The sequence below is a fragment of the Canis lupus genome, chromosome 6 (genome assembly GCF_003254725.2).
Source record: "Canis lupus dingo isolate Sandy chromosome 6, ASM325472v2, whole genome shotgun sequence".
NCBI classification, from domain to species: Eukaryota; Metazoa; Chordata; class Mammalia; order Carnivora; family Canidae; genus Canis; species Canis lupus.
In genome coordinates, this window is record NC_064248.1 from 47,270,008 (window position 1) to 47,284,876 (window position 14,869).

Genomic DNA, 14,869 nt, shown 5'->3' on the forward strand with positions numbered 1-14,869 from the left:
TTTGTGATCACCACCATAATCATCAGGATAGAATGGTTCTATAACTTTAAATATTTCTTGGAGCCAACCCTTTACAGTCATATCCTCCCCACCACCCCTAATACCTGACAATCACTGATCTGTTCTTTATTATTACAGTTTTATCTTTTCAAGAATACTGTACAAATGAAATCATGTATTATGTAACTTTTTGAGACTGGTTTTTTCATTCACCATAATGCCTTGAGATTCATCGCAGTTGATGAGTACATCAATAGTTCGTTCATTTTTATTGCTTAGTAGTACTCCTTTATACGGATACATCGCAGTTTATTTTGGAATTAGAAATAAATCAAAGAAAATTGAGAAACATAATTGGGTGATTCAAATTATGGCAGTCTTAGCTTTCATTCTTGGTTAATATTGCCATGGAAGGTTGGAAAACATTGCAACTTAACTGAGAATTGCATAAAATTACTGAAATGTCACTATATGAAATCTAGAGAGTTTAAGCTTTTGAAAAATTTATAATTTATTTCATCATCTCTTTACAAAATAGTTTAATTTAAAGACATTTTGTAGTAGTCACCATGGATTTTGTGGTTTTCCTTGACTCAAGTCCAAAGAGATACAGTATTAGATGAAGCAGGATCATTTTCATTAAAAACTGAGATTTGTGCTGTTAGTATTGCTCTTTGCCTTCCGGCTGGAGTACGGGGTAAAGTCATCTTGCAAGAATAATTTTCTAAAAAAGCTGTGGTCTTTAAACCCTGTTTATTAGACAACTTTAATTTCATATTTCCATAATCAACATTGTACAGTGAAGATAAAAGTTATTTGTAATTTTGAATGCGTGTTACATTTGCTACCACACTCATTATATACATACTGTTTAACTTTAAAACGGATATGGTTAATTAAATATAAAGGCCTATGCAATGTTTATATTAGGACTACATTTGATCTATTATTAACTGTGTAATTTTATTTAAAAAAACATGTGTATCAATCCTCACATAAGACATTGTTTATTGACATAATATCACATTGCACTACTTCAAGAAAGATGCATATTGAGAATCTTTCACCTTTAATATGATATGGCATGGTGCCACGCAATAATTTGCATTAGAGATCCCAAATAATCCTCCAGCATTTTGTAGATGATAGAAAGATACATGTGCTAGGCACTATGCTGAGGTGTAGGGATATAATGGAGAAAAGGCTGATTTAGTCTAAAACCACAGCAGATCGCAATTTAGTGGGAGATTCAACTATGAAAAAAGACAATTATAATTCATGTGATAAGTTGAATAAAAGAATAAATATGTAGAAGAGGATCTCTAAAAAATGAAGGGGAAGGTGAAGGAAAGAGGATTGGAAAGAAAAGACGAATGAGATGGATGGTTAAGAGTGTTTTCAGTCAAGGGAAATGTAAAACCCAAGATTTCGGGATCAAAATGAGTGAGGATTTTTTTTAAAGATTAAAATATCACTTTCTTTTGTTTAAATGTAATCAGATCTCCATAAACTTAAGAAGATAATGTGGCCCTCTTTTTTTTTTTTGCGAGGAACCTTTTAGAAAAATTGATTTTCTTCTGTTTTATGTGAACTTTTATGTAAGAAATAATTTTCTTATGCCAAAACGTTTAAGGGAAAGCTAAGAACATAGAAATTTCTAAAACCATCTCAATGTGATTCAGTGCATTGACCAAAAATTCCATAAAATGAATAAATTTCAATGTTTTGATATAGGGCCCTCGTGGTGTTCAAGGTCCACCTGGTCCAACGGGAAAACCTGGAAAAAGGGTAGGACTGGTTTTCATTGTATATATTGATGATCTGAAATCATCAGTTACCTTGTTTCCTTTTACTTTGTGCTGATAGGAATCCTTTATACTTAGTCATGTTCTTGGCATTACCAGGGTCGTCCAGGTGCTGATGGAGGAAGAGGAATGCCAGGAGAACCTGGAGCAAAGGTCAGGAGCTTGTACATTTCTATATTTGGATCTTGTATGTTAGTTCACTCCTGAAAATGTTATATTTTATGACAGAGTTTCCTGTATGAATGAATCTTTCACATTTAAATTACAGTATATAATTAAGTTGGGAATATGATGATGATGATGATGATGATGATGATGATGATGATTTTACAGGGAGATCGGGGATTTGATGGACTTCCAGGTCTGCCAGGTGACAAAGGTCACAGGGTAAGGTATACCATTCTGTTACTTTGCATACAGGGAAAATACAGGGATATTATGAAATATATTAAAATTGATAGGCTTTAAGAAGTCAAAAAAAGAAAATTAATTTAAATATTTATGAATCCAATAATTTAGCAAAGTATTGCATCTACTACCTACTTTAAGAAAGATAAATAGAATTACACACAGTATCAATACAAGTTCATTATTTTTAGACATTAATCATGTAAATATAAATCCAGGTAGAATCTTTATGTACATGTATGTGGAAAATATTATATTTATACAAAGCCAAGCATGGAGATTGCATTTTGCCTCTAATTTCTTGCCAATCATCTTAATGTGCCTCTTATAATTTGTCTATGGAACTATACTTAATAGAGGCCCCTTTAGACAGTCTGTCATTGCTCTAACAATATACTGGGCACTGTATTTTATTATCCTGTTCCATGGTGCCCAAAGATAGAGACACCACAAGCTATTTCTTGTGATAATATGAGTTTGCAGTGCAATGCAAGAGCTTATAATTTGCAAAAGCTAAACAAAGCACCATGCTGAACAGGAATCCAGTGGATATTTTTAGTGGGAAATTAAGCAAAGAGGCTGTCTCTTGGGCAAAGGACAGCTTTGGATCTTCACATTTCCCTTCTTCAGAAGTAAGAAATGAAGATAAGAAAAACTTTACACAAATAATATAAAAAGACAAGAGTAAAAGAAAAGAGAATACCAGAGATGTCAAGCAAGGATATTTAGTATATACCTACCATATGTCAGGAGAAATACACAATTTTGTTTTTTAAAAAATTAAAAATGTCTTTAGTTATCTTGAATTGTGCTGATTTATTATGAATCTCTTAGAAACAGAAAATAATTTAAGTTAAATTTAAATTACCAAAGTGTATCCCTGTTTAAGACAATCTTCAGTAAAATAATTTTCTAAATGATTTAATTTATATTAAGTGTCTGAAGATTATTTTAGGTATTTTATTCAAACCTTTTTTTTTTAATTGAAGGAACTTTTTTTTAGCGTAGCAATGTATAAAGTCATTTAATGTAAAATTATGATTTATCTCCACAGTGTTTTGAGGAGGACAAAGAAAGTATAAGTTTTCCTGTCAAACTGGATAGCTATAGGAAACACTTCTAAAAATTCAGCCTTGTTTCATTTTCTCATCATATTTGTATTTATTTAATAGGGCGAACGGGGCCCCCAAGGCCCCCCTGGTCCTCCTGGAGAAGATGGAATGAGGGTATATTAAACTTCATTTATTTTAAGAAATATTTAAAATGAAAACATAAGAGAACAAAGTCATGTTGAATTGATGTGTTGTCTGCTTGCACTTCCCTCCCATTCCTCTTGTCAATTACAGGGAGAAGATGGAGAAATAGGACCACGGGGTCTTCCAGGTGAAGCTGTAAGCAACTTTCTTTCTTTCTCAATAATACCCTGTTTTGGAAGAATAGTGACTGGTGTTTTACATATAAAGTCAATGATAAACTCAGGTAATTATAAGCTAACTAACCAGGTAATTGTTATGGGAAAGCATTTTAAAAGAAGAGATAGCACTCTTTGATATACAGAAAGTCTTGGACAATTGAGAGGAAAGAAATGTAGAATAGAATATTTTTTTCAGGCAAAAAAACTTAGTTTTTATTGCTGTGTCCTTGTTTTATTTGATTTTCTTATATCAGATATAAGGATAAAATATGCTAGATTATATTATTTTTTTCTACCGAATTATACAAATGAGGAAACTGAATTGGGAAAGTTTAGCTAAAGCTAGCTAATCAAAACTAGCCAGGCCAGACTCTAACCATACTAGAGCCAGTCTTCTTAATTTCAGTCCTAGCCTGTCACATTACAGAGCCTGTCAACTCAAAGGCATAAGAGCTCAAGGGAATAGGAGAGGCAGTAAATTACTGTACTCATTTTTCTAAAGAAGGAAAAGAAGATGGAGCAGATGAAGGAGGGGGAAAAAAGAAGAGAAGAAATTAAGTTTAAAGAATAATAATTTTAAAAAATCTCTCAGAGAAATGGTTTGTATAATCTGCATATATAGTTTATCTAAACAGTAGTTTGTTTCTTTCTCTTCATGATATTGTCTCAAGAAGGAGTTTACCTAGGGGCGCCTGAGTGGCTCAGTTGGTTAAGCATCTGCCTTTGGCTCAGGTCCTGATCCCAGGGTCCTGGGACTGTGCCCTGTGTGCCTTGGGTTCCCAGCTCCAGTGGAGAGTCTGCTTCTCCCTCCCTCTCTCTGAGCCTCCCCGCTGCTTGTGCTCTCCCGCTCACTCTCTCTCTCCCCCTCAATAAATAAAAATCTTTTTTAAGAAGAAAGGAATTCACCTAATACAAAAGAAGAAAATCGGGATTTTTCTATATGATTGAATAATAAGATTTAATAATTTTCAGTGTTGCCATTTAAAGCAGAAAATGACACAAAACTGACATAAAATATTAAGCCATTTCCCATTTTGAAAATTCCCCTACTGATTCATATGTAAATTTATAGAATCAAAGGTACACAGTTTATATGCTAAAACTACCTGTTATCCATTCTGGGTTTTAGATCAGTATAGACATGAGATATTTGTGTTACATAAAGATAGCATTTTAAACACAATCGGCAGTGTGTTAATAGAAGATGCACAGATATTTTTACTCTCAACATTACATTAAAATCTCTTTAGAGGAGGAAGTATATTTTGAGGGCATTTCTTATGAGGACATGCTATTTTTTTTTTCCTTCTAGGGTCCACGAGGTTTGCTGGGACCAAGGGGAACTCCAGGACCTACAGGGCAGCCTGTATGTATTGCTGGAAATATTCAGAATTTTCTAGGGAAAGCTTGTTCAGACACTTTAAAGCTCAAGGCCATGGCAGGATTCAGTAGACAGCTAGGTCTTTACTGCTTTATTAGGTTCTAAGACATAATGATTCTGTCCATCGGTAGATGGATTATTCTCCACTCTACCCCTTTCTTTCCCTTTTAGTTTATCTACTTTATTATTTCATATCAAATTTCCAGTACATAGTGGAAAATGCTGCCAGGTTGTCTCCAATGTGGACATGGAGAGGAAAGTATAGACCCTGCCTTTTTCCTCATCTCTAAATCCTAAAATGATTTTTAGATACCCTAGGCCAGTGGATGTCATGCTATTGTTTTAATTTTCTGTTGTAGCATTTAAATTTCTAAACATCTATATATATATTTTTTTCTTTTTCTTTATTGAAGGGTATTGCAGGTGTTGATGGCCCCCCAGGACCAAAAGGAAACATGGTATGTAGAAAACATCTGTCACATAACTCATTTCTGCAGTCTAGGTATTAACCAACAACTTTTGTTGCTAAATCTAAAATAAAAATTTCTTGCAACGTTTTGCAAAGCCCATTAGCTTCTGCTAGCATTAATGTTTTGCAAGATTTTCCAGATTCTCCATAGGGAAACTGATTTGGGGACTGTTTTTCAATTGAGAAGAAGAAAAAAAATATGTGAAATAGCTCTATTAAAGACTCTTTATATTTTTCTCTGGCAGGGTCCCCAAGGGGAGCCTGGACCTCCAGGTCAGCAAGGGAATCCAGGACCTCAGGTAAGTCTAAGCCGCCGCAGCTCCTTTGAGGTAATGGGGTAAGATGCTATCTTTTCATGAGAAAACTGACAGCCTCAAAATTTTCTGTGTAGGATTAAAAATGTTTGCAATGCAACGGTAGGAAGATAATTTTTTTTTAATTTGAGCAAATTTGCAGAGGCCCCTTTTTTGTCCAAGAATAAAATGAGTCATTCAGTGTTCATGGAATGCCAGGACGAATAGCCACACCTGCAGAAGGGTTCTGAATAGGATCACATTACAGTCACCCTGCCAAAAGAGTAGCCTGTGTAAAATGCCTCATAGTGTTCCAAAACTTTCTGGGAAATGTGGGGAATGTATATAGATTCTCATAACTCATTTCTTGTGAAATAGAAGGTTATTTTTCTGTTTTGAAAATGTATTCTTGTGATGTGATTCCTGACATATGAAATAAATTCTTTTAAAATAGGGTCTTCCTGGTCCACAAGGTCCAATCGGTCCTCCTGGCGAGAAAGTAAGTCACTCTCTTGTTCTGGCAATGTCTGCTCACCAATTCTGGGTTGTCAGCCTTAGGCAGAAGCGAGGTCTGCCTTCTGTTTTTGATAAGATGGCTCAGCACATAAGGAATTAATCTGGAGTAAAACCTTGAGAGTACAGTGTGTAGGGGAAGTCATTCATACTTCGCTGAACTATAAATGATAAGATTTCACATAGTTCCATTTGGATAGCTTCCAAATGTGACATTCTCAGCTATATTAATTTTAGAAATGTACTGTTATGAATGAATGTTTTCTCTTCATTTTGGTTCTCCTTTTCTTTCTCATTATTTAAAAAAATGTCATTAGGTTTGCTTGTAACAAAGGGTTTCTAGCAAGATCTGATTAAGGGAAATTGTGAAGTTATCATTCCCACCATTTTTCATGTATGAATGGCAAAGGATGTTCTTGTTAATAACTCAGTGTCTGTATCAAAACAAGAATAAATCTTTAATTAAAGAGATGTCTTTCTCCCTGATATCTTCGTCCAGATTCCTTAAGTAATAGTTTCTGTCCTCTGTAGTTACAGTACAATATTAGCTGGTTCATTTTCAATATCTCTTCCTGTTATTTTCATTGATTTCTATGAACGTATAATTTAAAAAATAAGCAATTTTATTGGGGTATAATTTTGCATCATAAAATTTCACTCATTTTAAGTGTACTGCTCAATGATTTTTAATAAATTTACAGAGTTGTGCCACAATAAAATTTTTTAGAATATTTATACCACCCCAGAAAAAAATCTTTTGTTGATTTGTACTCCCTGTACCACCCACAGATTTAGACAACCACTAATCTTCTTCTCTCTGTTGATATACCTTTTCTGGACATTAGAATGAAATACATGAATGCATTTAAAATATGAATTTAATCATATAAATGAATATATAATATGTGACCTTTGTATCTGGCTTCTTTCATCTGGCATAAAGTTTTCAGGTTTACTCATGTTGCAGCATACATCAACACTTTTGCTCCTTTTTATTGCATTTCATTAATGAAATATGCCACTTTTTGTTTACTTATTTAGCAGCTGATGGACTTACGTGTTTGCTCTTTTCAGCTGTTATGAAAGTGCTGCTATAAATATTTGCATAGAGGTCTTTGGACATATTTTGAATTTTTTAGGGTAGCACATAGAAGTGGAATTTCTGGTTTTATGATGAATTTAATGCTGAATATTTGAAGAAGCTTCTAACCGGTTTTCCAAAGTAGTTGCACCATTATTTCCTTCCTATCAACAAGGTATGAGGATTCTGGTTTCTCCAGATCTTCATGAATGTTGGCTTTTCTTCTTGATTATGGTCATTCTTCTTAGTGTGAAATGGTATCTCACTGTGGTATTAATTTGCATTCCCAAGTCACTAGTGATGTTGAGTATCTTCTCATGTGCTTATTGGCTATTTCTGTATCTTCTTTGGTAAAATATCTATTCAAATATTTTGGTAATATTCTGATTGAGTTATTTATTTTATTATTAGGTTGTGAGAGTTAACATCAAATTTAAGTAGCCTTTAACGTACTCTTTTGTGTGTATTATCTGTATGGTATGGTATTAGAGATCTATTGGAAAGTGCCCTTTGAAATAAAGATGAACCAAAAGCAATTTCAGATCTTTACTTTAGATCAGAAAAATTACCTTGGGCCTCTTTTGCCATACTTTAGATTAGTTCATTATGACCCTACTATATTCATACTATTATTTGAGCATAAGCCTATTAAATTTTCTACCATGCATTGGATTCCTTTTTTTTTTTAACTTTTTTTTTAAGATTTTATTTATTCATTCATGAGACACATGACACACACACACACACACAAAGAGAGAGAGAGAGAGAGAGAGAAAGAGAGAGGCAGAGACACAGGCAGAGGGAGAAGCAGGCTCCACGCAGGGAGCCTGACACAGGACTCAATCCCGGGACTCAAGGATCAGGCCCCGGGCTGAAGGCAGCGCTAAACCGCTGAGCCACTGGGGCTGCCCATGCATTGGATTCCTAAGAGGAATTTTCTTAGGTAAACTAGTATATCTGAATTCCCTTTGTAAAGTCAAAGGTAAAATATGGGAACTGGTTCATTGTATTTGTGGTAAGAAGAGAGCACAATCTGTTTTTTCTCTAATCTGAACATATATAGTTTGTGGGTTCAAAGACAGTCTGCTTTTATCAAAAGAAGAAAGGAACTCAAGAACATGAGAGAAGCATGTTCTATTTATATTGCATCTATGATGTATTTTTTATTTTACATCTATATTACTTTTCTTTATGATGTATCATCATACATTTCTGTATGATGTATATGTGCTTTTATTTTACTTGTGATAAAATATTTTATAAAGTTTGTTAGTTAACTAAATTGGATAAAACAGCTATATTCTTTATCCTGACATTTTGATAACTTAAATATACTGAGCTTCCTGTTATTTGATTTATAATGTCGGACTTGACATCACTCATATATTAATTGCTTTAGAGAAAACAAATAGTATTATATAACTCTTTGAGTTAAGAATGAAATAACAAGACACAAAATAAATATTAAAGGCAAGAACATTGAAGCATAGATATGGACCTAGGTTCATTTATACTGCAACTCTGTCACTTACTAACATTAGTTTGCCCAAACTCTTTAGATAATGATATTTCATGGAATTGTTTGAGACTTAAAATGGACTATATATCAAAAAAAAGGACTATCTATCTACCTATCTATAAATCACTATAATTCATAGAAACACAATACACAATAATTTTCATTATTTTATTAAAATCTAAAAATCTATGACATTCATTCATTCAACTTTATTCCCACCCCTCCAGAGAAACAGCAAGTAGTTAAGAAAGAAGATAAAATATTATGCTATCATGGAACTTCCATTCTAAACAGATGGACTGATTTTAACTTGTTTTTTCCTCCAAATTTTTATTTAAATTCCAGCTAACTAATAAATAGTGCAGTATTAGTTTCAGGTGTAGAATTTAGTGATTGATCACTTACATACAACACCTGGTGCTCACCATGACATGTGCACTCCTTAATCCCCATCAATGTGTTTAACCCATCCTCCACTCACCTTCCCTACAGTAATTATCAGTTTGTTCTCTATAGTTAAGGGTCTGTTCCTCAGTTAGCCTCTTTGTTTTTCCCCCATATTCATCTGTTTTGTTTCTTAAATTCCACAGATGGGTGAAATCATATGTTATTTGTCTTTCTCTTACTGAATGACTTATTTTGCTTAGCATAATACTCTCTAGCTGCATCCATATCATTGAAAAATGGCAAGATTTCATTCTTTTTTATGGCTTATATTCTAGTGTGTGTGTGTGTGTGTATCTACTTTATCCATTCGTTTACGGACACTTGGGCTCTTTCCATAATTTGCTTATTGTTGATAATACTGCTATAAACATTGGGTTCTTACAGATATGTCTCCTGAGGCAAGGGAAACAAAAGCAAAAATAAACTATTGGGATTTTATCAAAATAAAAATCTTCTGCAACAGCAAAGAAACAATAAACAAAACTAATAGACAACCTACAGAATGGGAGAAGATATTTGCAAATGGCATATTTAATAAAGGGTTAGAATAAAAAGTATATAAAGAACTTAATCAAATACCAAAAAAACCCCCCACAAATAACCAGTTAATAAATGGGCAGAAAACATGGATAGACATTTTTCCAAAGAAGACATACAGATGGCCAACAGACACATGAAAATATGCTCAACATTACTCATCATTAGGGAAATATAAATCAAAACTACAATGAGTACCACCTCACACCAGCCAGGATGATTAATTTAATTTTATAAAAAGTTATTTACAAGATTTTTAATATTCCTAGTCCCTTAAATATAGCAACAACAACAAAAGCCATGTAGTACTGACCATAGGTCATTGTCATATGAATATCACAACTGCTGATAAGAAAATTAATACAATAGTTCTGCATTTGTGCTCTACATACTGTTTTGAAGAAATAAGACCATAGTCTTGAGAGCAGAAGATGATTTATGTGCCAGACACTGCCATTAAAAATACAGTGTTTTACAATGGTTATTATATAATGTTAGATTACTTGACTGAAAATGACTTTGCAGAAGGACAAATTGAAACATTTGGAACCTTTAAATGAGATGCAGCTATTGTTCGATTTAAAGGTTATTTTGATTTTTTTGTTGTTGTTGTTCTGTTGTGATTTAAGTTACATCTCTTGTAAATTCTAGATTATCAGTATATATGTGTGTGTGTATATATATATTATATATATATAATATATATATAATATATATATATATATATACTACACTTTTCTTAAATACTCTCTGAGAATGGAAATGGATATTGTGTCCAATATCTAGCCTCACATATATATCTTTTACCCTTCAATTGTTTTTAAATTATGCCTAATTTCATCACTAGTAAGTAATAATTATTTGGACTCTGGAAGCTTGATAAATTAATTATTCTCAGCAGAATGTCCATCTTCCTATCAAGAAAGAGTTTACAAGAATTTGGTGCTCATTCTTACTTTGTTCCAATTTTACTAATGTCATGTTGAAAGACATTTGAAATCTTCTATGGTTAAAAAGAAATTGGAGTAATGGGTTAAATAAATATTTAGTGTTAATAGTTGCATATTAGATTATGTCTTTGACATCAAAATATTGGATTTGTTTTCCTTTGTGTCCCATGAATAACTGTCACAATATAGCATATTTCTTAACATATTTTAATAATTAGTTGTGTTTCATTGAAGTTACCATATAATTATTTGAATTAGCACTCCTTAATATCTTTGATGGAAATGTGCAGTGTTTACTTCTTCAATGGTATAAATCCATATATTCCTGACCTATACTGTTTTTCTTTTTATTCTCTAAGCTCTAGTTTATTGGTATGCAAAAACTAATTTGTTTAATTTTTTAAAAAGATACATTTAGGACTACTAAGCAGGCCAAAAGTGAGCATGTTTTTGACATATGTCAAATTTGGTTTTCATTTATCTCAGTATAACATTTCCTACATACATTTAAAAGTCAGTTTGTTGCTTATAGATAAAAGCCAATGACTCATTAAGAATTTTATTAATAGTATATTCCTATGTAAAAGTCAGACTTTTCATTATTCTCATGTCTTAAAATAAAATATTCTCTTTCTCTATTTGATTAGGGACCACAAGGAAAACCAGGGCTTGCGGGACTTCCTGGTGCTGATGGGCCTCCTGTAAGTCATAGTTAGTCATCATTGAAATTTTGTATTATCTTCAAAAATAGATTTTACATGTGTTTTAGAAGTGATTTTCTTAAGTCAGTAATAAAAACAAATTGAGCCAGTAATTAAACATTGATACCTCTAAAATACAATTTCATCATGTCATTTCCATATTGCAAAGTCTAAGGATCATGCAGTGGATAAACTCATTCTAGTACTCTGGTATCAGAATCTCAAGATCTTCCTACTTCCTCATGAACTATCAGATCCAGGCAAACAGATCCACTCACTTTTCTCTCAGCATTCTCAAAATGTCTTTATTTCTATACCTTTTCCTGTGGTCTTTTTTTTCTCCATAGAAACCAGTTCTCCATTCTCTCTTACTTTTCAAAGTATGTTCCTGAAGGTCCATGAGTAATTTCTCACCACAAGTAAATTTCCTCAAACATCTTCCATGAAAATTCCTCAACCTTCAGAGATTTTTACCTTTTCTAGAAATATAGCAATGTTTATTATACACCAGTGCATAATAATACATAATGTAATTATGTAATCTCTGCAGTTATTATTTTTAAAAATTTGTTATTTATTCTTCTCAAATTGCATAGATTTTTGAGCTAGAATACAAAATTTTGAGTGGGTGTAATTGTGACAGAGTTATACATTTTTGTTTACTGACTCTCCATAATTTTATTATTAACTTTTAGTATTTATGATCTTGGTATATTTTCAAACGTCCCATTCATATAGCTTAGCTGCCTTTTGAAGATGTATGCTTGATTGTTTGATCAATAAGCAAAATAGAAGTCAGACTGAAATAATTAACTTTCTGTAAGAACTATGATTAATACTGGGATTGAATTGTTAATGAAGGATCTGTATTGCTTTGTGTACTTTTCTCAAACTTTCATATACATTATGTAGTTGCTGAAACTTATATCCATTAAATATAAGCTTATTATGTTTCCTTCCAAATGATACAATTTTCAGTGTTGTTTAAAGCCATAAGCCCTGATTCAAAATGTTCAATATCTTTTGACACAATAGATTTGAAAAAAGGGAACAATTTCATAGTGATATAAACTACCATTAATATTGCATCTTACTATTATTATGTTTTTACTAAATATAGGGCCATCCTGGAAAAGAAGGCCAGTCTGGAGAAAAAGGTGCTCTGGTATGTTACAAAGTATCCATGTAGATGTCCTGTCACTTTATGTCTAAGAGAAAATACCTTACTTTGGTCATCTTTATGATATATATATATCTTCTATGATCACTTAGGGATAAGAATATTAGAAAGTAAATACCAGAAAATACTTTGTATCTGCCTTGAAATATGTCTTTACTTTCTAAAGATTGTTTTGCTATCATTTAAATATAAATCATGATCTAGTAATTATTTTTTGTGTAAGGTATAATAAACAGAGATGTCTTATATAACTTTTAATTTTGTATTAGTAATTTTATAAATTAGATTACATTCTTTATTTTTTAAATAAATGTTTTCATGATCAGAGATAAATCCAAATTCTGCATATGTAGTAAATGTGGAATAAATGATAATAATGAAATTGGTTAAGAATTACTAAATAAACTGTTTATGTCACTCCTATATTATCTTTACTTATCACTCTCTGGTAACTTATAAACAAGAGGAGATTTAATTGTAATGATTTTATATTTATATTGTAAATATTTAATGATTATCAAAATATCTAAAAAAATTATTAAAATGAGAGCTTATTTGTTGTTAATACTATTTTGGATTACAAGAGAAGGGGGTAGGATCATTTTGTTTAGAGTTGCTACTTTTAGCTTCTTAGTAACATAATATTAAAAGACAGAATTATTATAGAAATTTTATGTCATATTTTGAAAATCATTTCCTTTAGGTGAACTAATTAAATGAAACCAGCTATGGAAAATGTATAATTTTGATAATCTTTTTGATGAAGTGAATTCTACAAAAGTTATGCCAATTTTCTGTTACAAATGTTTGTTTATTGTAGACATTGAGGACACCAGATATTTTCAGGTTTAGAAAGTTAGTTATTAATTATAGAATCATTCACATCATATATAATGTTTATATTAGTTTTGCATGAATATATGATACAAAAAATTTGGAGTAGGTAGAGCTAGTTTCATAGTTTGTTCATCACATCCGACTGTAGAACAAGTGAAAAACTCCCTAAGTTTATCAATAATAGAAAAATACCATATTCTTTTAGATTATTTGGTAAAATTATAGTGTGTGAATGAGTAGCGCTTTCCATGTATTATATATTTAAATTGCAATGGGTCTTTTTTAGGGTCCTCCTGGTCCACAGGGTCCTATTGGCTACCCTGGTCCCCGAGGAGTAAAGGTAAATGTTATTCTTTCTCACACCATTTAATTTCAATGCAAAATATTATAATCATTTAATTCTTCTAATTTATTCCATAGGGAGCAGATGGCGTCAGAGGCCTCAAGGGCTCTAAAGGTGAAAAGGTAAAATACAATTTATTTAGGTGATTTTAATTGCCATATATTTGCATTTATTCAACAGATATTTCATTTCCCAATATATTAAGTGATTGCCCTTTTTTTTTTAAGATTTTTATTTATTTATTAGAAAGACACAGACAGAGAGGCAGAGACATAGGCAGGGGAAGAAGGAGGCTCCCCATAGGGAGAGCCTGATGCGGGACTTGAGCCCAAGACCCCAGGATCACCACTGGGCCCAAAGGCAGATACTCAACCATTGAGCCACCCAGAGGCCCCTTAAGTGATTACTTGATACATTACAATGCAAGCTTGATTTTGTACTGTGTATCCTGGAAACTTTTTTGAAAAAAAGATTATACCTCCGAGTGAGGACTGAATTATAGAACAGAAGCAAAGGTATATAATAAACAGAATCCTATATCCCTTTTTTCTTACATGTGTTTACCTTTTATAAATCATAGAGTTCCTTTATGAATAAATTAGCTACAGGGTTTATAAAATATCCAATTGTACACACAACAGAGAGATGTTTATTCCTTTCTTTCTTTACTAAAATCTCCAAAGTGCTTAAGCTAAAATGCAGTGCAAGAGTTAGAAATACCCTAAATCAATTGAGGAAGAGGAAGTCTTTATACATTAGACTGTATGCAAAGCAAAACTATTAATGAGAAGGAAATAAAGATTAAAACTAGGCAGAAAGGGATGAAGAATGCGGGATTTTTTTATAGAGCTTTTGTAGTTTGTCTTTGGACAAAGAAACTGAAATCGAGATTTTTTTAATGTAAATGTTTGTCAGTGTAGAGCCCCCAAATCCTTCAGTAATTATGTTAAAATAAAATGACATTTCTCACAGTCAGTATTGTTAATTCTTA

At 32.2% G+C, this 14,869-nt stretch overlaps 1 protein-coding gene across 8 annotated transcripts in view; it reads left to right on the forward strand.

Annotated features, from left to right (window-relative positions):
- The window catches only part of COL11A1 (collagen type XI alpha 1 chain), a 197,347-nt gene that overhangs the window by 83,067 nt on the left and 99,411 nt on the right, over positions 1–14,869 (forward strand). For all 8 annotated transcript variants that reach the window (XM_025417466.3, XM_049111614.1, XM_049111616.1 and 5 more), the window contains 13 exons: positions 1,735–1,788; positions 1,905–1,958; positions 2,139–2,192; positions 3,386–3,439; positions 3,560–3,604; positions 4,940–4,993; positions 5,422–5,466; positions 5,723–5,776; positions 6,225–6,269; positions 11,465–11,518; positions 12,639–12,683; positions 13,822–13,875; positions 13,956–14,000. In XM_025417466.3, the coding sequence (XP_025273251.3) occupies positions 1,735–1,788; positions 1,905–1,958; positions 2,139–2,192; positions 3,386–3,439; positions 3,560–3,604; positions 4,940–4,993; positions 5,422–5,466; positions 5,723–5,776; positions 6,225–6,269; positions 11,465–11,518; positions 12,639–12,683; positions 13,822–13,875; positions 13,956–14,000 (657 nt within the window). The remainder of the gene's footprint in view (positions 1–1,734; positions 1,789–1,904; positions 1,959–2,138; positions 2,193–3,385; positions 3,440–3,559; positions 3,605–4,939; positions 4,994–5,421; positions 5,467–5,722; positions 5,777–6,224; positions 6,270–11,464; positions 11,519–12,638; positions 12,684–13,821; positions 13,876–13,955; positions 14,001–14,869) is intronic.